General features: G+C 47.4%; 1 protein-coding gene and 1 long non-coding RNA gene across 5 annotated transcripts in view; one reads left to right on the forward strand and one right to left on the reverse strand.

The window, feature by feature from the left end:
* LOC147998729 (uncharacterized) overlaps positions 1–23,910 on the forward strand; it is a 44,111-nt gene that overhangs the window by 6,942 nt on the left and 13,259 nt on the right. Inside the window, exon 2 of the long non-coding RNA XR_015645927.1 lies at positions 8,469–9,324. This is a non-coding gene — a long non-coding RNA (uncharacterized LOC147998729). The remainder of the gene's footprint in view (positions 1–8,468; positions 9,325–23,910) is intronic.
* Positions 16,050–23,910, reverse strand: part of Fig4 (FIG4 phosphoinositide 5-phosphatase) — a 123,524-nt gene continuing 115,663 nt past the window's right edge. For all 4 annotated transcript variants that reach the window (XM_087597553.1, XM_087597552.1, XM_087597551.1 and 1 more), the window contains one exon: positions 16,050–16,640. In XM_087597553.1, coding sequence (XP_087453679.1) covers positions 16,463–16,640 — 178 coding nt within the window. In that variant the 3' untranslated portion in view covers positions 16,050–16,462. The remainder of the gene's footprint in view (positions 16,641–23,910) is intronic.

The following is a 23,910-nucleotide window of genomic DNA, read 5'->3' on the forward strand; positions in this document are numbered from 1 at the left end:
TGTTGAGTGCTTGTCTAATAAGTGTAAGGTCATAGGTTCAGTCATCTGCACTCCCACACAGACAAATGTCACAGACTGTCACCCACAGAGCCTACCCAGACCCCAGGGGAGGGACATAGTAAAGTGATTGGTATCTGCTCAGGATCCTTAAGACCAAGTTCTCAGCACTAAGGAGCTCTATTTGCTCCAGAGGGACAGAGGGCAGGGAATAAGAAACAAGGACAGGAGACAGAGGATGAGGGAGAAGGAAAGGGAACAAGGGGGGAGGTATTTGTCTCAGAGGACAGAGAAGAGACAGACATGGTCAAAAGGCAAATAGCAACTTATAAGGCAAAAGGAAACCCCGTGCTGAACTTTATTTATTTGGACATCTTAATGAGATGAGCCAAAGGGGGCTTTTGCTTGTTGTATCTTGACAACTGGACCTTGGTAGTCAGCCTTGGGAGGAGGAAATGGCCAAATAAGAGGATAAACCTTGGTGACTAGCTTTAGGAATATAATCTAGTGGTTTTTTGCAGGGCAGAGGGAATTGGGTTCAGGCAAGGCCTGCCAGGGTCATGTTTACCACACTCGAGCTGGCTAGTGTCCCTTCATTTCCACCTCTTTGTTTTATTTTGGGTTCACTGGGTATTGGGTAAGTGAGCATCATTCTTTCTGGTTGCTTCCTGCTGACATCGGGGCATCATTGTTAGGGGACCCAAGGAAGCTGGGTTGTTGGTTAAGGTCAGAAAGAGCAGGCTGTCATTTGGTGTCCAGGTTCTGTGGGACCATCTATGAGGTTAGGGAAGTGTAGGCTGTGAGGCTGGACCAGACTGTAGATTTCAATTCCCCAACTGGGGCTGGGGTTGCTGGAATAGAATAGTCTGTAGTTCATTTAGAATCTGTTGGGGGAGATAGACTATGGACAAAGATAAAGAAGTTTAGAAAAAATTTTTATCTTGATTTTATATTTGAAACTTTTAGGTGCATGGCCTTGGGAAGAGGAGTACCAAGGTCAGGGAAAGGAGAGGAGGACTAGGAAAAAGGAGAGATCTCACCGTTAGGAATAGGCAATAGGTAGGAAGATTTAGGCCATTGGTTGACAGGAAGACTTATCTGGAGTCTATTTGAGAGTTCTTAGAGATGCCGGGGAGATTCAGATTATCTATATAAGGTTAGTTGGGGAGCAAGTGTTATTTAAAAGCAGGGTCTTGTTGTGTTGGGGACAATATAATTTGAGAAGCTTCTGTTACATCAGAATAGCCTTCCCTTGGGTGTTCAGGTGGGTTCTAACATTGAACTATTTTAGGAACATGGATGATTGGGGATGCTCTTGGCAAACAACAGAGTTTTAGGGTTGGTGTGGAAAAGTTGAAAGAATTGGCTTTGGTTTTCAAAGGGGACCTTGGGTACTCAAGGGGGTAAGTGGTCAGTAGTGGGGTAGTGGGGGTAGGGCGTTGGTACCAGGATATCAGAGGCAAGAGGTACCGTGACTAACGTCAGTTAGTCAGAGAGAGCCTCAGCTTCGAAGAGAGCTGCAAAGAAAGGAGTGAGAGCCATTGAAAGAGGGATCAGTAGGGTTTAAGGGAGAGCTTGTTGGATGCCTTGACCTAAATGAGGATTTGGGAATGAGTGTGTGTGTGTGTGTGTGTGTGTGTGTGTGTGTGTGTGTGTGTGTGTGTGTGTGTGTGTTGGAGAGGAGATGGCTTGGATTTAGTTATGTCTTGTAATTGGGAATGTAGATTTCTTCAGAGTGTCTGATGCTTGAGGACATCTGGACAGTTAATGAGCTTGGAGACGTCAGTTGGCGGTGGATATGTGGCAATCAGTTGGGCAGTGAGTGGTCGAGTAGGAATATGAGAAGAGATGAGATTTGTGGAGAGTGGGTGGTCAGCAGGGAACAGGAAATGGCAGGGTCAGGGTCAGACTGATGTGGCCATGTGGCAGGAAGGAGCTGTCATCCATGCAAAAGTAGAGACAGAAGTAGCTAGAGGACCCTCTTGTATGAGAGACGTGGGGCAGAGGTCTTTGGGAAGTTTTAGACAGGAGTGTAGAGAGAGGAGCCGGGAACACTGAGAAAAGAGATGTGTGTGGAGTGGGGGAGGGGGGACAAGGACAGCATGTGAATGATGAGTTCTGATAAGAGAAATGTGGAGAGAAAAATCTGAGACGGTGGAAGAAATTTAGGAGTTTACTGAGCTGCTGGTGGGAGTGGATTGTGCGAAGGGATCCCAGAATTTGTTAGATTTAGTGATGCACAGAGTGGCTGCAGCAAGAGCGCAAGATAGGGAGGTGAGCCACGGATGGTGTTATATAGAGTTTGGAGAGGTAGGTGGCAGGGGCAAGGGTCAGTCTTAGGAAGTGTTTGTTTATTTTAGAAGTGTCGGAATGGAAAGGTTTGTATAGATCTGGGAGGTGAAGGACTGGAGTAGAAAAGAGACTACTTTAAGTTTAAGGAATAGTTCATGAATGGGAGGAAGGAGGTCATGAGGAGATCTGGCAGTGGCTCGGTATAGAGAGTGGACCAGGAGTGAGTATGTAGGGATCCAGGAGAACAGAGATAACGGGTGGAGATGGCCCAGGTGGTTTGAAGTGAGGTCCTTGGGTTTCCATGGGAGAGCCTGAGCTAGGTGACTCGAGGGGAGGGAGGTGAGCTTTGGAAGTGAGATCTGGTGACCTCTGGAACTGAGGGGATTGAGGAGGGAGGTGGCATCAGGTCGGCTATCAGAGAGGGAACAACGGTACAGGAGGAACTCGATTGTCTATACGGTGAAGCAGGCAGGAGGAAAGAGGAGAAGGTAGGACAAGTTCTTAGCTGGTGTCTGACCAAAAAGGAGGGGACTGTCTCTGAGTCCCTGGGGGAGGGCAGTGCAGGTCTGTTCTTGGGTTTGTTGAGTGTCAGGCAAAAGGCAAAGGGTTTGGGAGTGGACATCCAGAAGTGTTGAGAAGACAGTGTCTTTAAGATTTAGGACTGAGAAGGGAGTGTCAGGGATAATGGAGAGGATACCCCATGGGTGAGAGAGGCTTAGGGTGCAAAGAGACAACAGTTAATGCAGGTCCTGGACTAGGTGGAAGGGCCATTAGGTCTTTCGACTGTTACTATATGAGTACTGTAGGGTGAAGAGGTAGGGCGTAAAAATGATAGATTTGAAGTCTAGGCAGAGGCTAGTTAAGGGTAGCAGTGTTGAGGTTTGGAGCTGTAGACAGAAGCATCTTCAGTCTGATAGAGAGGGATTTATGATGTGCAGAAAGTGAGGGAGTGGCATCCCACAGCTAGAAAGACTAGAGAAGTGAGCAGAGGATAAAGGGGGGTGGGATTTTGAAGAATGAGAAGGTATCAGGAACATGGGATTCGAGGGTATGTCTCAGGCTGCAGGCTAGTCAGGGCGTTCTGGGTTAACCTAATTCTTAGGATGGGGTGCTTGTCAGCGATGCTTTCGTTTGCCAGATATGGGCTCCAGGTGGGCACATTTGTGGCATTTTTCTTTACACGTGTTTGTCTAAGATGAAGCACCCACTCAGCAATACCCACTCTGCACTCCAGAAAATGTGCTTCCGGTAGTGTAAAGTGCTTCCAGTGGGGCAAGGTGCTTCCGGTGGAGTAAAGTGCTTCCGGTGGGGCAAAGTGCTTCCGGTGGAGTAAAGTGCTTCCGGTGGGGCAAAGTGCTTCCGGTGGAGTAAAATGCTTCCGGTGGGGCAAAGTGCTTCCTGTGGGGCAAAGTGCTTCTAGTGCGGTAAAGACATTCCATTTCCTATTCCACCACAAGAAATACTTGCCTGTGATAAGTCTCAAGTGTTTTTCAATGGTCATGTTTCCAAATAAAGTAGTGGGTGTGATTAAACACATCTTAATTCCAGGAAATAGGGGCAGTCAGATCTCTGTGAGTTCAAGGCCAGGCTTGTTGACATAGTGAGTTCCAGGCCACTCTGTGCTCCACAGTGAGACCCTGTCAGCAACAACAGAAAAGGAAAAGAAAAAGAGAACGAGAAAAAAAAAAAAAGAGTAACAGATGGTATGGGCCCCAGCATTTCCAAACAGAAATCTTCTCCACGCTTGGGGATGAAGGTTCTATTTTCTCCATCTCATAGGAATTCAATTTTATTTTTATTTTGAAAACCACATGCATTGGCATGAATTCTAAAGGATACTCACAAACCCAGAGTGATCTAAAGTCCTGACTCCATTCTCCTTGGAGTCTCCTGGGAATCTGTGCAGCTATGGGGTTGCCTCAGCCGCTCTAACAGTGAACAGACCACACTAACCACCACTTCCTCCGCTCCTTCCAGTGCAGAATGTGGACTTAAAGGAATCTTGAGTCTTGCAGCTCAATGTGCCTCAGAGCCAGAAAGTATTCAGCACATGGTAGAGGAACTGGAGGTAATTTCCAATTCGGAGAGAAAGCTTCACACACGCACACGTGCACACACACATGCACACGCACACGCACGCACACAGAGGTAATTTCCAATTCGGACTTCAGCTATCAAAGAGAAAGCTTCACACACGCACACGTGTGCGCACACACACACACACACACACACATGCACACACACACACACACACACATATTTGGGAGACTAGGCCTAAATCTCTGTTTCCCAGAAATAAGGACTGGGATCCAGGAACCCCTGGTCAGCCAACCACAGCAGCAGGCAGCCAATCTGAGGAAGCCTTGCTACCCTGGGAACTCCCCAGAGCCCTAACCAATCACAAAGGCACCTACACACCTGGACATAAAGCCAACCAGTCAGAGAAAAGAAAAGTAAAAGTCCCCCACTCCCATCCTAATAGGTTTTAAAAGCACACACCTCTCTGTCCTCTATCTCGACACGTGGTGGACCCCTGCACGCAGGTTCTCTGAAGAATAAACACTCTTGTCTCTTGCATTTGAGACAAGAGACTATTTGAGTCTGGGGTATTGTTCTTTGAGGAATCATGGACCCTTACATGCATAAGCTTAGCTTGAACTCCTCAAGAACACCAATGGTCCCATTGGCTCCCTTCAACTATGTGATTATTCTTCGATAAAAACATTTCTTCTCATTTGTGTGCCCACAGTATCCTCGGGAGTTGGAATCCTGATGTTTTCTGAGGTCAGGCTGGTCATTTATTTATTCCTAACTCCTGGCAGATGGGGCAGGTACACATCCAGTCCTACAGTGCATCTGTACGCTTCCAGATGAGAACAAGTCCAGGGCCACTCTGCTCTGGTCTGCCCAGTATAGCCGTTAAGTAGTCTACTTCCTGTGTTTCTGGAAGCTACTGCCTCACAGTCCAAGGGACTGGAGTCTCTGGTCAAAGAGAGAAGCCTTCACAGAGCCCAGAGCCAAGGATGATACTCTACAGTCTGGACAAGAAGAGTGGAGGGGAGCTGCACTGTGAGAATGGCAACAGTCTGTCTGTCTGTCCATCCATCTGGTTACTACAATCCCATCTATGCTAGGCCGTCTGCACACATGCTGTGGTTGTTCTGCTTGGGGTTCTGGTTGGACTCTTACCACTGAGGGAGGCTTTGACTCTTTGCCCTTACTCGTTTGACCCTTTTCCTCCTATTGAGTTACGTTGTCCAATCTCGGTATGAGGGTTTGTGCCAAGTCTTACTATATCTTCTATGCCCTGGTCAGTTGATATCACTGGAGGCCTGCTCTTTTCTGAAGGGAAGCTGGAAAGCAGTGGGTCTGGGAGAGAGAGGAGAGAGGGGAGGCTGCAGTCAGGGTGTAATGTATGAGAGAAGAATGAGGGAAAAGAAAAAGAGAGACTCTCTCCAAATGTGCACATGTACTATAGTGCTAGCCACATTCCAGTTCAGATTCAGTTAGGATGACCTACTTAGGGTCTTATTGCTGTGAACAGACACCATGACCAAGGCAAGTCTTACAAAAGACAGCATTTCACTGGGGCTGGCTTACAGGATCAGAGGTTCAGTCCATTATCATCAAGGTGGGAACATGGCAGCATCCAGGCAGGCACGGTGCAAGAGGAGCTGAGAGTTCTACATCTTCATCTGAAGGCTGCTAGCAGAAGACTGGCTTCCAGGCAGCTAGGGTGAGGGTCTTAAAGCCACACCCACAGTGACACACCTCCTCCAACAAGGCCACACCTCCTCCAACAAGGCCACACCTCCTCCAACAAGGCCACACCTCCAAATAGTGCCACTCCCTGAGCCAAGCATATTCGGACCACCACATCTACCCTCTCTGACACCATTTCTCTCCTTACCAGTCCCCCCCAGGGGAGATTCCTTGACCACGATGCTTTCTATCTTATGTCCCCATCAGTCACCCTTCACATCCGTAACACAACATGGTCCCACCACAGAAGGCTTTCTGTATTGAGTGAATTATGGTGAATAAGAATTCTTCACACACTTCCCTAATCCCATTCTCAGTCAGTATGTACCCTCTTCTGCTCTAGCGTGCTCTCCTAAGCCCAGAAAAGTTTCCAAACCTGGGCCTCTGCACTGCTGTGCCTTTCTCTTACCCAATATTCCAGGCTCCAAAGGGGCATGAGATAATCACTGTGGGCCCTTCTTTCTTACAACATCTGTCCCAGATGTATGGGGAACACTGACCTGTCAATCACCAGGGCATGTGTCTGAGCGGAGAATCTTTCTTGAGATTGGCTGCTCTCTTCTGCTTCTGAGAGACAGGAGCCGCAGCCTACCGACTGAGATGTGTGGACATCTCAGAGTTTCAGCGAGGTGTTCTCTGGCTGGGAAATCTCACACAGCTTTTAGTTTCATAGTAATCTCGGGACCAGGAATTCTTTTACATTTTTTTTTCATGAAATAGCTCATTTCATCTTCAAAATTACACAAAAGCAAGCAATGCTTTTCGGAAAGCATATCGTCATGAGCCATTTAATACAGGAAGCGAGGCAGAGGGGCTATGTAGTGCTCTGACTTTCTTGTTCACTATGTGCTGAAACAGGGGCTTGAAGGCAGTTTCTCTAAGTCCAGCTCTTGGCCAATCAGTACATAGAGATACCATTAGGCACTGATCCCAGGGGACGCATCATGGCCCCTTTGACAGGGAGGGTTCTCAGAGGCCAGGTAACAAGTGGTCACTGTGAAGCTGGAGCTGTAATGGTCACCTTAAGTCTCCAACACAAGTGTGGGCACAGGCATTCTACTCAGAGCTAGTTCTAAACCCCAACCACGGCAGCAGCCATCTCTAATGAGGTGATTTTAAAAAAAAGCATAGTCTAGCATGTAAAATTGTCTCCAGTATAGGCAAAATTTGAGTTTCTTGATTAGACTGTTGGGTTTTTTTTTTTTTTTAATGTGGAAGACTCTCAGAAAATTTATGGAGAGATTTGATTTAATCCTATCCGTCGCAGGGAAATGATGAATGGATTTTTTATGGTCTGACCCACACCGATGTTTAGAAAGGTCATATGCTTCCATTTAATAAATATTTCCTGTGAACAACCTGACCTGTGAATTTCTCTGAAGGTACAGACAAAATTAAATGCCTCATTGGATTGAATTAAAGATGAGTCCATAATCAGGGGAGAGAGATTCGGAAAGTATTTTTTAAACCACATGTGATTTGCCAACATGTGGTATATCTTACCTCAAATTTATTTTTCCAAGGAACTGGGCTCTTTTAAGGCAGAACAAAACCTAACAGAATTGTTATCCATGTCTCCTGGCAAAACCAAGCACAGTAAACAACTAAATAAATGTGGATTAACATGACCCCTATTTGAGTTTCTCTGCTGAGACATGCTCAAATAAAAATAAGTAAATATTTAAAAATACACGAGTGTTCTTATCCAGGTCTGTAACAGGTATTCATAATGCCAGCACCCTGAGAGGGTGAGGCAGGGAGTTCGGGAGTTTGAGGCCAGCCTGGGCTACATAGTGAGAACCCCGTTTCAAAGTAATAAATAAAATGTTAACACTGTTTATACAATTTACACTGTTTTGATGACCAAACCCAGTGAAAGTAAAATTCTATACTTACTGATTGTTTTGATGTGATAAAGTGAGTTATGCTGTCTATATAGACATCTTGATCAAGGATGGCAGGTATCTGGCCTGCATCCACGTATCTCTGGGTCGTGGTAGTCTACAGCAGACTTCCAGTGGGGCTAAAGAAAAGCAAAAATCTTCCTGGTAGGTCTTTCTAAACAGGAATAAGTTGATACCCTTCTAAAGGAGTTAGCTCAAAACCAAGAGGACGATTTGGCGGCCCCACTGGGCCTGAGGCTCCAGAGTCTGGTCCTCGGTGAACTTATCGATGGGCATCCGGGTGGGCTCTGGGTTGGGGAGGTGAGTGTGAACTGGTCAGTTCTCAGGTGCTCCAGCCTCTCGGGGACACAACAGGTAACACACACCTGTAGCATGTGGTTAATGTGAGCACCCAAGGGACAGCATGTCCACTCACGACACTCCTTCAAGACGGCCAACGGGCCCAACCCTACACCTGAGCGCACTAAATCTGCTTCCCCACATAGACTCACTATGCAACTCTTGCATCTACAGGGATTCCTGAGACCTGCCCAAGGCTCTCACAGAAGCAATTTCCAAAATGATCCCGAGCTACCGTGTGGCTTTTTTTTTTTCCTGCCATGCTGACGTGGGTCCTGATAGTGGAAATGCAGGGGTCAGGCTAAAACTGCAGAAGTTTTAACAGGAACTGAAGCAGGTCCAGACAACGGACAGCACGCTCCACCCCACCACACTTGATGCAAACGAACTTGGTTAAATATCTGCCTTCTCATGCAGTCTTGAAAATCCTGCGAGGCCACAGGAGGTGAGGCTGCAGTGTCTCCTTGCTTACTGAGTACAGCAGTTGCCTGCAGAAGAAAGTGAGCTGTGCAGGAACCAACCGCTTTTTCATGGAAGACTATTTTTACTTGAAAGAATAATTCTCAAACTATAGTTATTCAGACTTGGGTACTTGGCAGGCTTCTCTAGGAAATGAAAAAAGCAAGCCTGTTTATTACAAAGAGAATTGGAAATATTTGCTGCCAATGATAAAATGTGAGCTTTCAAGCAAAGACTTGCATTTCGGAAAACTTATATTCAGCACTAGGAAACTGGAAGCCTCCCAAAGCTTAAATGACTTTCTTTTTTAAGGAGGCTGATTGACCATACACAAATCTGTCAACATTTGGAAGATCTGCACAGCTCAGCGAACCAATATTTCCTGAATGATCGATGCACGATGTCACAAAAACCACACAGGCAAAGATCTACTCAAAGTTCGAAATCGACTGACGGATTTTAGTGTCACAGCCCAGCGACAAAGCTGCAGATTTCCCAAGGCGACTGACCTTAATGAAGCCACCACTTGAGTTGCTATGGTTCAGAAGCACGCGCTGCTGTTGCTAACGTGGTAAGTTAGTAACCTGTGTTACGATGTCACGTTTCTAAATGGGGTAAAGATCAACAGGTAAGGACCTAAGTGAACACAAACTCTCCAACAGTCTTAATTGTTGTGACTGTAGAAGCCCAGGGAGCGTCCATGCTCATCTCGATATACGCACCTCACGTTTCTGATGTGATTCCTGACTTTGCTCACTATCTCCCTTCCTTCTACCATCATCTTTATGTCTAGAAATTCTCGGTGGCTTTCAGGGCACCCTGTCTCCAACTTAGGTTATACCCACATTTCTACCATTTCCTTGAATGTCTTCTATGTTACCAAATTACATTGATTTAAAATTAATTTTTGAAAATCCAGTTTAGCAAAAACTATTCCCGATTACCCTAGGAAGTTGGCTAGGAGTCCCAGATTGCTTTGATATCTGATGTATAGGCTCTTCAGGGAAAGAAACCGTTTCCATCACCATAACAAATCCAGCACAGCATTGGCCTGGCTCCCAACACTGCTCATGCCCAATGTTCAAAGTCAGAAAGAGCAGTTGAGAGGGCCGTGCCATTTCCTTCTCCTGTCTTGACGTAATAGAATCAAAAGTGAGCATTGTAGACAAAGCAGAGGAAAGGCAACGTGGACGAACCAGTGACCATGCACTACCAGCCTTAGCTATTCACTAGACATACTACACACACACATGTATACGCACACACACACATACTATATATATATATTATATATATATATAGTGTGTGTATGTATGTGCGTATATATACATAATACATACATAGACATACAACACACAAACACACACACACACACATCACACACATCTCCTTTTATCTGACATGAGTGAAAGATACCCACTACCAATTTAATTATGAGCCTCTGTCTAGAGGAGACCACCCGGAGACCTATCCAGTTGTAATTAAAGGTGATACTATTGTTGGGGCCCAGGAGTCACCTCACAAACCACACGAACACTGATCTCGGTCAGGCAGGGATGATTTATTGAGCATCCACCCTAGAACTGATGGACCAGGGCCATGGTCCAGATTTGGGAACAGGGCCATAACCCCAAGTTAAGATCCTAAAGAGTATTTAAGCTCAAAACCCACAAACATCTGTGCCAAGTTATTTCCCCAATCAGGTTTTAGGAATAGGTGACTCCTTAGGAACACGTCTTTGTTATACGCTTATCCTGCCTTATCCTGCACCCATTGGTTGGGGTCTTTAACTGTGGCGGGGACTTGCCCTGTCTAACATTCATGCCTTCACTTGTCAACCAGGATGTCAGTTACCCACGCACTTGTCCCTTTCTGCCGAGTGGGATGTCAGTTCTCAGGGAAGTCTTGGGCACTTAACCTGTACTTGACCACTACTCAAAATGGGAAGTCTTATTCCAAATAGTTTTTTACACCAGTGCGGGTCTCTCTTCTGTTGGGGTCCACCTCAAATGCAGCTTATAAACGCGAGTACCATTAAAGCTCATACACAGACGCAGGAAGTGCTGCTGGGTGGTTGGTCAGGTCCAAACTTACCGTGAGTAACCGTATAAAAGAGTTCTACTGACTTCTTTCATGTTTGGTTTCTAAGGGCACAGAGCATAACAGACTATGTAATTAATCTTGGCATTAGAACATTTCCTAGTAACAGCAGAAACATATGAATGTCAGGCTAGCCAGGTAACTGTTACCCAGGCCTTAACATTTTATACAGATCCTAACAATTACGCTGGCACTGCTCCTGAAGGCAGGACCTTTGTATCAGTTTAAGATATTCTGCATCCTTGGGGACAGGTGGTGACCTGAAATTCTGGTCCAATCATCTGTAAGGTATGACGCCGAGATGGGAGCGGGGTACGGGAAGAGACAATTTGGTTTTGTTGTTTCCCATTGTAAATGGATTGTATTAGAGAAATGCTGAAGCTATAGGGTTCTTAGTTTAAAAACAAAAGAGACTGGCAGAAGCCAGCCAATCGCATGCCAGTAGCGTTTGCGGTCCTCTCCACCGCTATCCATGTGTGTTGCCCTTGCTTTGGTACCGCGTTTGTTTAGCAAACTCTGTGATTTGGTCTAACTCTTGTATTCTGTTGATTGGGTTCCCAAAATTACACAGGAATCCTCACGTCTCCATGCAAGACCCTGAGGGTCTCCATCTCCAGTTGGTTCTGATTGGTAAATAAAGTTGCTGGTGGCCAATGGCTGGGTAGGGAGACAGAGGCAGGAAGGACAGGAGAACCACCATGCCAGAAGAGGAATAAAGACCAGGCCGTGGAGGCACAGAAGAGAGAGAGAGAGTACCAACCATGTAAGAGCTGGGGTAGAGTGGCCCCAGCCTGTCCCCCACTGGGTCTGGGGCAGCAGAGATGGAAAATAGATTTTATTAAGTAATAACTCAGGAAAATTGGAGGGGAGGTTCAGGAGTGTCCCAGCCATTGAGCTGCTTAAGGCATATTAAAACATAAGGCTGTGTGTGTGTGCCCTTCATTCGGGAACCCAGAACATCGGGGTGGGTAGCAAGGAACTCGCACCACCACTGCCGGGTTGATCTGAGCAGGATTAACTGGAACTACAACAGAATTCTGTCCCCCAGCCCTTCCCTTTCTCAACAAACGAAGGCAAGTCATTTCCTTTAAGGAAAAACAAAACAAAATAAACCAAAACCAAACAAGCCTTCAACCTCTAGGCCTCAATTTAGTTTACAGTTTTTATCAACCAGTTGGCAGTGACATTAGAGTCCACTCAGATGTGCTGAGGCAGGGAGCACGCAGAAATATTTTGTGTGTGTGTGGGAAGCAAACGTTAAATGACAGCTCACTGTTCTGTGTTAATAATCAACCTTCCGAGCTCTACAATGGAAGGGGGGCTCAAGAGTCAACTGGAGAAAGCTGCCACGTGTGGATAGAGACACGTGACCTCTGCACACCGGCACACGTGCAGTTCCCAAATAACCAAGCACTTCTCCCGCCGAGAAGGCAATCTGCTTCACGAAGTCAGGAAAAGTGATCATGCCACCCTTGACAAAAGACTCATCTAGCTGGAACAACTGGTTAATCTGCCAGGCCCCAGAACCGGTTCTTATCTTATCAGAACAATTGAAAAGGGTGCTTGGGGGGGTAGAACTAAAAACTGAGATGTGATTGCAAGAAAGGCCCTCGCTGAGACACAGGAACAACTCTCCACTGGGCATTTAAGCAGCCCCTCTCTGACCAGCCAGCTCCCAAGTGAGGGTGACCATCTGGAGGCTTTCGGTCCTCTAAGGGGACAGGCCACTTCTTACTCTGCATCTGGCTAAAGCCCCAGGAGACCACTCAAGAGAAGCTTTCCTGCAGAACAGAAGGTAGAGGGAAGGCTTTGACTGAATCTCACGTTCAAATGACAGCTACTCTACCCCCACATTGGGGAACGGCAAAGTATTTGGATTCTGATGAGTCACTTCTCTATGGAGAGATGGACTCCACAGAGTCATTTCATTTGTCTATAAGATTGGGGCTCAAAGTTATTTGGGGGAGGGGGAAGGGGAGGGGGAGGAGACATATCACATTTGAAAGATGCTTGCTCACAGCAAAGAATGACTTTTTATGACAGAATCGTCTGCCATGGATATGTCTTGTCTTGTCAATGGCATAGCCAGGCAGGGGATGTCCTGGAAAGTCAACCAAGGCAAAGGGATGTCGTGGTTTGTGAGAACGAGATGTGATTCTTTTACACCACAATGGCAGCTAGGAGAGACACTACAAGGCCATGTTGAAAGATGGGAGGAAAGGGGTACAAAAGGGGGGACGTAGAAAGGACTCCCACACTGACTCTACCTTGTGCACACATAGGACTCGATGTAACTATAAGGTGAACATTCTGCTGCTGTGTGTGAAATTATGACCGACATATAGTCTCTATTTCACAGGATATGCCCACTATCTGATGAGAGTTTTGATTGGTGATCTACTGTTACAAGGCTCATTTAAAGTGCTTGACTTAAGGGATTAAAATCTACAGAAACATGTTGGAATGTGACTAAAGCCTGCTAGCCTGGGTGTAGAAGTTTCTCAGTCCTCAGGTCCCACACGGCAAGCTGTCATGACCACGCACCCTCAATGATCTTTTGAGTGAACACTTAGTGACCGTTTACATTCTGATAAATACTAAGCTCCACGCCTTAATACATTTTCCAAGTTTTTCTCTCTGCAACTACTTACACTAGATAAGAAGACAGCCTAGAGATGCTAAGTAATTGCTTCAAGTCGAGTGCCTACCAGAAAGCTCTGGGAGCCAGAGTCCGTGTTCCTAAGCATTCCGTGTTTCCTCCCTTTGGGTCGCCATTCACTTGGTTTGCGAGCTCCTTGTGCTCACTAACCCTCCGTAGGGTTAAATGCTGTGACTGCTTTGTTCCCATTTGCATCATTAATTAGCCAAGGTAACCAGAATTAGCGGCAAGAATGATAATCCAGACGCCATCTTGTCACCTCAAAGTCAGGTTAGCTCTGAGAGACTTAGGTGACTGCTTTAGCCAGAGAACATCAGGATGTTGGGAATGAAAACACGATTACTGTCTCTACCAACATCCGCCCCCCATCCACCTGCATCAACCACAGCGAGGGTTCATTCAACATCATTTGCCTGTCTGCTCCATGGCCAGCTTCACAGTCAGACTACTCAGTGTTACCCTCCCTGATTTTTATTATTGTGTTTGGGGCAATTACTGTGGATTTAACAACTCAGGAGGCAGAGGCAGGACCACCAAGTTCAAGGCCAACCTAGTAGACTTAGAACTTGTTTCAAAATAAAAAGTTAAGAGAGGGCTGGGGATGTGGCTCAAAAGCCGAATGCTGGTCTGGCGTGTTTACAGCTTGTTCTAATTTTCTTTCTCATGTGATACTGTGACCAAAACCCTTGTGATACTGTGACCAAAACCCTTATGATGGTTAACCTTGGTTGTCAACTTGACATACTTAGAAGGGGGTCCCTCAGCTGAGAAGCTGCCTCCACCAGATTTGTCTGTAGGGCACTTTCATAATTGCTAATGTACGTAGGCAGAGCCCACTGTGGGCGGTGCTATCCCTAGGCAGGTGAGCGTGGTCTGTATATGGCCTCTTGCTTCCCTTTTTGTTCCAGATTTCTGCCTAAGGTTCCTTCAGCGATAGACTGTGACCTGCAAGATGAAAGAAATATTTTCTTTCCTACATTGCTTTTGGTCATGGTATTTATCACAACAGAAAGCAAATTAGAACAGGCCTTAAGCATTCCAGATTGGGTCTAACCTTTGAGCTGTCTCCTTAGCCTTCCTTTGACTTTTTATTTTGAGACAAGCTCTAAGTTGAGCATGTTGACCTTGAACTTGGTGGTCCTCCTGCCTCAGCCTTGAGAGTAAATGGGACAAGAGGCCTATGCCACCAGGCCTAGCTTGTTAAACCCATTTTATAGTAAAGCAAGAGGAGTTCAGGAAGGTTACAAAGACAGTCAGGCCTCTAGATATTCAGGGAACCTAGGATAAAGCTTCTCCTCAACATCACTGGGTGAACCTCCAGCAGCCAGATACATGATAGAAAGTGAGGATCCATGTCTGATTTATAACTGGCAGCCTCGCAGCAGCTCCAGATCATTCTGTAACTTGGGAAGAGTCACGTGGGAACCCGCCCAGTACACCAAGCTCTTATGCAGAGATGGAAACTGCACCAATACAAAGTCCCCTACCCCTTTGTCGTTCTCTAATCTTACATCATGATGGTGTCAATCAAAAATGTCTGCTAAACGGGGCTTCAAATTTAGCTGCAATGTGAAAGCTCCCAAGAACCCCAGGGTTCCAGAGTCGCTGCTAAACTCCTAGGGCTAGACGGTTTACCCCTCCTCTATGCTATGTATGGGAGGGAACTGAGACATACAGAATGGCTTCAAACCCTTGTGTCCAACTGTGCAAACACACGGTTGCCATGTTAGTGTCTGACAATGTAAAAATACTAACCGGATGTGCCCATCACATGCCTGAGTTCTGAGTGTCAAATATGTCTCAGGACTCTGCACCACACGGCTGTTTAGAACAACCACTAAAGAATTAGGTTTTAAAATGATGTGTGTGGGGGTGGGGTGGGGTGCGTGTGAGTCCAGTTGCCGATGAAGTCAGAAGCTGGCGTCAGGTCCCTTGGGGCTGGAGTTACAGCTGGTTGTGAGCCACCCCATGGGTGCTGGTTGCTGAGCCGAGGTTCTCTGTAAGAGCCTTATGCACTCTAAGCATGGCCCATCTCTCCGGGCGCTCAGACGGCTACTTTTAATGTTTTCCTTTGTATGTAATTTTCAGTTACAGAGTTCTCAGACTAGTGGACATAGCTTGGTCTCGCCCCAGATTTCAGTTATTAATGTTTTGTCCTGTGCTGTTTGTCCTGAACCCTGTTTAGGATGGGACTTCGGGGAATCCTGGTCTCTTTACCATAAACTCATCAGAGTATATTTCCCGAGAGCACAGCTTTCTGAATAAGGAGATATTTTTCCCATCAAAATGTAAAATTAACATATAAACCAACCAGGATAAATTAAAGATGGCAAGGGTAAAGAAAAGCTCATTGCTTATTCTCCCTAAGAGAAAATACGTTGGGCTATTTTGTTCCTGGGCTATTTCTAGACCTTGCCATAGCTCTTGGCACATAGTAGATACTCGCACAAGCCTATCAGCTTCATAAAGCAAAATTTCACTTGTCATTTCATAATGTGATTTTTTTTCCTAAAATAAGTCAGAAGCAGGAACAGCAACAGAGGCAGACACTTCTTTATTACCTGTAGTTAGTAATTTGCATGGTTCAAAGGGGTGAAAAGCTTCAGATCCATGATTTGGATGAATTGGTTATTAAGGATTTCACTTCTAGTATTTTTAGTGTGTGTGTGTGTGTGTGTGCAAGCATGTGCACGCATATGCATGTTCGCCTGTGCATGGGTGTACACACACAGGCACCCACTTGAGTATAGGTGTGTACAAAATACAGAAGACAACATTGGATTCTTTGTAGCTGGAGTTACCGAAGGTTGTGATACGGGTGCTGGGGACCAGGTTCCGAGCCTCTGGAAGTACGTGTCCTTTACTACTGAGCTGCATCTCCAGGTCCTGGGAATTCCTTCTCGCAGACAACACTGAAAAGAAGCTAACCCCACTGTCCTCGGGGCCGTCGTTATAAGTAGCGGTTTCTGATGTACTCCCGGTATATGGCAGTGTCCTCTTTGCCAAGGGGCTGCATGATACCTTGGCTGGCCTGGATGTGGGCCTGGAAGATCTCTGTGGACTTTCTGTCTACTCTCGGGGGCTGAACTTCATAAATGTTGTCTTGCGAGAAAGCTGAGATGGGGGTTCTGTAAAAGACGAAAGAGAGGGCTGCATTACGAGAACCACTCACCATAACATGGGCTCTACCGACCAAGGGCAACCTCTGCAGTTGTCACGGCCTGAAAGAAAAGGGATAAACACTGCCCAGGCAGGACAGAGGCCCCTGTCCCTTACAGATGTCAGCTCTATAGTCGTGTGCCCGTCTGGCTCCCACTGGAAGCAGCTTCACGTGGTGGCTACACCTAAGTTCTGTTTGTCGTCCTTGCAAACATTTTTTTTTTTATAAAGAATAAGTAGAACTCAATAGTGTGGGAGAGAGTGATAATTCTGGCCATGAGTTTATGGCAGTAAAATGTCTGCTTAGTGTCGTGCCTGGCCCAAGACAAGCACTCAGTAAATACAAACCACAGTTTATGCATAATTTCTTACTTGAAGCTCCAAAATTCTAAAAGCCTTGACAGCCAGAAGCTATCCTGAGATAACCGGCCCACCTAAAACACTCTGTTCTCAGTTCTTCCCCATTCTATGACATGTAAAAGTTAACGTGTCACACATCAGACCTGGCCTCAGATCTTACTGGAGATATTAGCATGAGGTGATTATATCTTGGGGTGCTAATACCCACTTCTTAATTCTATAGCACATCTGTTTTTAAGGGAAGGAACTGTGGATCTGTGACAGACAGTTCCCTTCCTTTCTGGAGCACCCAAGAATTCTCTATTCAACGCCCCCTCCATCCTACTCCTCCACATCCCCCCACCCCGCCCTGCCCTGCGCCCTGCACCTTGAGAGCAGCACTAAGGAGCTGGCCCTGGGAATGTGGGTGTGGCAAGCAGGCCCTGAGGGTATAAGAACAGGAGAGCTGACCCTGCCCTTCCTGTCAGTGACAGCATTGGGTGGCCGGGCCTGACCAGTTTTGGAGAACCTGGCCTGGTGTTGTGGATAAGGGAGAGCTAGCATGCTGACCGGCTCAACTACCACCCAGGCCCAGATCCAGGGCTTGAGTTGGCCAACCTCAACATCTACATCTACATCTGCAAATGGTTGCGACATGTGAAAGGGCCGGTCCTGCTGATCCAAAGCTGCAGGATCTCCATGACATGGGATAAAGACAGGATAACCAGGAGGAGGCCTGGAAAGGATACAATATTGATGGTGTCACAGAGGCCAGAGATCTTACCAGACCAGTGACTCATTGCACGCCCGTGTGTGTGTGTGTGTGTGTGTGTGTGTGTGTGTGTGTGTGTGTGTTACTGTGGGTGTGCTGCAAAGGCAAAGGGTGGATATGGGGTACGGGGTACGGGGAGATAGGTGAGACTGGGGTGCATGAAATAAAACTCACAAAGAATCAATAAAAGGTTGTAAAAATTAAAAATGGATTCTAGTCTATCCCTTGAGGAAGGCACTGTCTGTCTCCTTGTCAGAATGCATCATGGTGGTGTCTGACACACCCTCAACTTACAGCCGTTGGAACGCCCACTATCACTGCATCCTTAGCTGGGGCAGTCAGGCCCTCAGGGATGAGTCAACTAACAAGTCAGAGGTGGCACAGAGGATGCACGTGTGTGTGGTGCTCACGCGTGTGCTGCTCGCGTGCATGCTGCTCACATGTGTGCTCAGGTCAACGAGAGGCGGCTGGTGAGGAGGGATGGAAAAATAAACACACAGTGAAGGGCGTGGACACAGGACAGCACGCTTCATCACGTGACCATCCTCCAGCAAGGTTCTTCACACTCTAGTAACCGAGACCGCATTCCGTTGGGCTGGGAGCAGGCACAGAGGCATGGGCTATTTGCTTAGCTGGGACTCTGGAGCTAAAAGGGGACGGTGGTTGGCAGTGGAAGTCAGAAGCTGCTGGAATATTAGCATTCTCCTGGAATCTGGGCAATGTGGTAACATGAAGGAAAAAGAGAAATTGTTCAAGAGCTCTGTCTTCGTAGGATGTGCTGCACTCAGATGTGGACTTTTCTCACTCCTCTAGCAAGCCCTTAAGGTAGACTGGAGATGGACGGCCCAGTAGTTAAACTGCCGGCTCTGCAAGCAAGAACACCAAAGTTCAGAGTCCTAGAACTCACAGAAATGCCGGGTGGGCACGGAGGCACAATTCCAGCTTTGGAAGGAAAGAGCTGGGGGCCCTCCCTGCAGGAGTGGGCTGGCTGGCTGAGCTAGCTGTAGCAGTGAGCTCTGGTTTTGATTGAGGGCTCCTGCCTCAAAGAATAAGGTTAAAGAATGATGAAGGAAGAGTCCTGATCCCAACCTCAGGCGTCCACATGTATGTGTACATGTATGTGCATACACATGTGTCCCAACACATGCAAGCAGGCATATACAGAAGCTTCTACATGGAAGAAAGAAAGAAAGAAAGAAAGGAAGGAAGAAAGAAAGAAAGAAAAAGAAAAATGGAAGGGAAGGAAGGGAAGGAGGGAGGGAGGGAGGGAGGGAGGGAGGGAGGGAGGGAGAAGGCAGGCAGGCCATCAAGGTGGCTCACTAAACTTCACCTTTGTGTATGACACACCATCCTGGATGGCTGGACTTTCTAGGACACCTTAATTGAAATAAAATGATTAGTCACTCGAGAAACCAAGTCTTTTTTTGACTCAGGATAATGTGTTTCGACTCCTATTTGGCCTACAGATTATGACACACATGTACTCTGGTTTTCAAGGCGTTCTAACAATGTCACATGGTCTTAGATGGAATCTTTCCCAGAATGAATAAAACTTGAGCATAGAGTGATTCATTTAAGGTCAAAACGATAAAAGGTGGGCTGGGGAGATGGCTGTCAGTGAAGCCACAGGAGCACAATGCCTGGGTTCAGTGCCTCAGGTAAAGCTGGTCGTGGCGATGTGTGACCCCAGCCTTGGGACATAGCCGGGGATCAGGGCCAGGCAGATCCCTGGAGCTAACTGGCCAGTCAATGGGTGAGCCCCAGGAAAAGCAAGGTTCAGAGCAACTGAAGAAGACTCTTGATGCCAACCTCTGGTCTTAAACAAATGTGCACACATGTACAAACATCTCAATCTCTCTTTCATACGGAGGGAGAGAGAGAGAGAGGGAGAGAGAGAGAAGGAGAGAGAGAGAAGAAGAGAGAGAGAGAAAGGGAGAGAGAAAGAGAGGGAGGGAGAGAGAGAGAAAGAGAGAAAGAGAGAAAGAGAGAGAGGGAGAGAGAAAGAGAGGGAGAGAGAGAGAAGAAGAGAGAGAGAGAGGGAGAGAGAAAGAGAGGGAGGGAGGGAGAGAGAAAGAGAGGGAGAGAGAAAGAGAGGGAGAGAGAGAGGGGGGAGAATGAGGGGTAAGGGAGGGACGGAAGGCAGGAGAGGAAGCAGCAGCAGCAGCACGGAGATGAAGGAATCCTGAGACACCCAAGTCTCATTGTGCCAGCTGGCAGGACTGGGCTTCACAGGGCAGGCACAGGGCTCCTGAGTGTCTGCGCTTCACACATTAGTATTGTGGGTGGCTGACATAATACACAAATCTATTCATAATTTCTCCTCAGAAGCATAACGGAACTCTACAGTTAATATAATTCGAGGTGAGCAGTAAGGATTCTTTCGTGGCTGGTTGCATTCAGTGCTGAACCATTTTAACCAGGTCCTCATAGAAAGTGACTCCACTGGTCCTCAGAGATCACCATCAAGTCAGCTACCACAGCACCTCTAGGACTCCGCCGTCAGCCCACGGCCTACATTAGCCCAGCGCCTGCTCTTCTCAGAGGTCTTACACACGCATCTTTCACACCTACTTCGGAGGAGGGAAGCACGGGTTTTCCACACTCTATCACTCAGATAAGCTAACTATTTGTAAAACCGAACTGATGGGCCCTGTTCTCTCTTTGAACCTTGACCTTTGCATGGCACCCCATGTGCATGACATTCCTGGCAAGGATACAGACATCCAATGGCTGCTCAAAGATGCCATCTGGGAACTCCAACCTTATGACTAGCGGAGAAAGAGACCCTGCCATCCCAAAAGAAGGAGGGTCAGGGCAACCACAAATGGGGCCAGGCACTTCATCCAACAACTTTGCTTTCTCATCAAGAAACAAACTGGGAGTCCTCCTCAGCCCGTAGGTCCGTCCATGATACATGGGAGTGCTGCCTTGAACAATAAAACTGTGATGTTAGGATAGTTCCTGCTGCACTCCAGTCAGAAGGAAACTCAAGATATCCCCAGGGCTGCTGGAATAACAGGGCACAGGGAGAAATGGATTTGCAAAGAACCGTTGTTTCCTGATCCAGACACAGGGAGGAAGCCTTCACAGACCTCACTGTAGTTCAGTGTAGCCGGCCGGTCAGTGGCATCAGCTGCGCCGGGAACCACATCATCAGAACCACAGATTCTCAGCCCCTGCATCACACCTGAGTCAGGACATCTGAGGGCAAGCTAGCCGAAGAGCCCACGGGAGGATTCTAACACCTGAGAAAGCTTGGCCTATCACGGCCACTATCGGTCACACAGATGAGAGACGGAGAGCGCTAAGAGCTTGTTCACATTTTTATGGTGATGGGAATCAAACCCAGGGCCCTGGACCCCTTAGGCAGATGTACTACCACTCACCATACTCTATTTAAATAGCACTTTAAAACTTTTTACTGGTTCTTACGAGTTTCACATGTGCACCCCAATACCACTCATCTCCCATCCCTTCATATCCGCCTTCCACCCCTGCAACCTTCCCACAAAAGAAAAACAACAACAAAATAAAAACAAATAAAACAAAACAAAAAACATCTTGTCGCTGAAGCTGTAGTGTGTGACAGTGTGTCCCACAGTATACGCCTTTGTCCACACATCTCAATCACAAATTCTCATTGCAATTACTCGTTGGTCTGGCTCAAGGCCTCCAGCTTCTATCAACGTTGGATCCTCACTGGGAGTCCTCTCCGATATCCAGTTGTCCGGTATCATGGAGACCCTGCAGGACTGGCCCCTTCACACCCTCCAGCAGTTCACAGATGGGGTGGATGATGTTGGGTTGGGCCAACACCAAGCCCTGGATCTGGGCCTGTGTGGTAGCTGAGTTGGTCAGCCTGCCAGCTCCCCCACACCCGCACCACAGAGCCAGCTCCCCCACACCCGCACCACAGAGCCAGCTCCCCCACACCCGCACCACAGAGCCAGCTCTCCACACCCACACCACAGAGCCAGCTCTCCCACACCCACACCACAGAGCCAGCTCTCCCACACCCACACCACAGAGCCAGCTCTCCCACACCCACACCACAGAGCCAGCTCTCCCACACCCACACCACAGAGCCAGCTCTCCCACACCCACACCACAGAGCCAGCTCTCCCACACCCACACCACAGAGCCAGCTCCCCCACACCCACACCACAAAGCCAGCTCTCCCACACCCACACCCACACCACAGAGCCAGCTCTCCTACACTTGCACCACAGAGCCAGCTCTCCAGCAGCCGGGCTGGCTCACCCAATGCTGCGGTCAGCAAGGAGAAGGGCCAGCTCTCCTGCTTTCATACCCTCAGGGGTGGCTCAACCACACCCACATCACCTCACGGTAGATGGGTGGCAGGGCCAGCTCTCCCATGCTCGCCCGGGCTCCTACCACCAGGGCCAGCTCTACTGTGCCAAGCAAGTGAGGGGCAGGGCTCTGCTCTCCCAAGTGCCAGAGCCAGTGAGGGGCGGGGCCAGCTCCTCCCAGCCTTTGGCCATCAACATGGTCCCAGACCATGGGGCGACTCAGAGCAGGGATGCTCACATGGTCTTTAGTTAGGAGACAGGACAGACTACTCAACAGGATGCTCACGACCCTCTCACCCTGGCCTCCCAGCTCCACCTCTCTACACAGAGCAAAAACCATCCTACTCTTTCTCCCTTCTGTCCACCACACACTTGCTCATTGCAATGGCTCCCACTGTGGGCCGGCCACACAGCTGACTGGGATCTGGGTGTCTTCTACTAGCACACAGTGTGTGCTGTGGCTGTGGATGGGCCTCTGGGTATCCCCTGAACACTCATATCTTGTGGTAGCAGGCTGGCCAATCTTTCTATGTAGCATAGGCTAGCCTCAGATGTCTGAATGCTGGAATTACAGGGACACATCGCCATGCCTGACTCAGTTTTTCTTGAGAAAAGATTTTATCATGCAGCTTGGGCTGCTTAACTCCTGATCCTCCTGCCTCTGTGTCCCAAATTTTTTAAATATGAACTTTCTTCTTTTAGAGATATATTTATCTATTTCATGTATATGAGTACACCGTTGCTGTCTGCAGACACACCAGAGAGGGTGTCAGATCCCATTACAGATGGTTGTGAGCCACCATATGGTTGCTAGGATTTGAACTCAGGACCTCTGGAAGAGCAGTCAGTGCTCTTAACCACTGAGCCATCTCTCCAGCCCATGAATTTTCTTGTAAATGACAAAATACTACTATCCCTACACTGGAGAGCACCGTTTAATGTTTAATTATAAAGACATGAGCAGGAATAATAGATTCGCCTCTGATTTTCTACTGAGGAGATTTTGTTTGTCTGTTTATTCATTTTTTACTTCTCAATTGTCGTATGCATTTATTTCTGAGGTGGGAAAGAAAAGGAAATCTATAGCCCTCAGAGGCTCCTGGAGAGAGCTGGGGTGAGGTTAAAGACCAGCCCTGGGCGGGAGTCTCTCATCACTGTGCCAGATTGAAGCAAAAACAAAACAAAACTAACAAAGCTGGCACTTAAATTCCACACACTGGAGAAACTTTGAGGCGAACCTCTTTTATAGACTCCAGCAGAGAGACCTAGCTTATTAGCGCACTGTGAAAACTAACTAACTAACTAAATAAGTAAGTAAGTCAACACTTGTCTCCTGGGCATGACAGAGGAAATTCAGCTTTAAGCTCTCACAGCCTCCAAGGGAGAAGACCTATGGCCCCTCACTCAAATGCCAGTCGTATTTTTGGACATAAAATATTATAATTACATTGCAGATGCCGACAGGGTGTTCTGTATTTCCCCTAAGGAACGGTGCGGTCTCGTTTAGGATAATGTATTTACCCATTTGTTAATGGGCTGCTTAGTACACATCGCTGGGTGAGCACTGATGACATTCGGCCTTAACTGCGGCTCTCACTTGCAGAAGAGAAACGCCCCAGGCAGAAATTCATTAGACACACCAGATGTCTTTAAGGGGATCCTCACTGGTGCCCTTTAGTGTTCTTTGTTCAGTGGGGGTGTTTTTAACACAGCCATTTCTGATAAAAAGAAAAAAAACCCTCCATCTTCTACTTGAATGCAGAACTAATGTTTGAGCTCTTTAGAGTTTAGTCCCTGTTAAGGTGACTTCTGACTTGC

The sequence above is a fragment of the Rattus norvegicus genome, chromosome 20 (assembly GCF_021556685.1).
Source record: "Rattus norvegicus strain SHRSP/BbbUtx chromosome 20, alternate assembly SHRSP_T2T, whole genome shotgun sequence".
Taxonomy (NCBI): domain Eukaryota; kingdom Metazoa; phylum Chordata; class Mammalia; order Rodentia; family Muridae; genus Rattus; species Rattus norvegicus.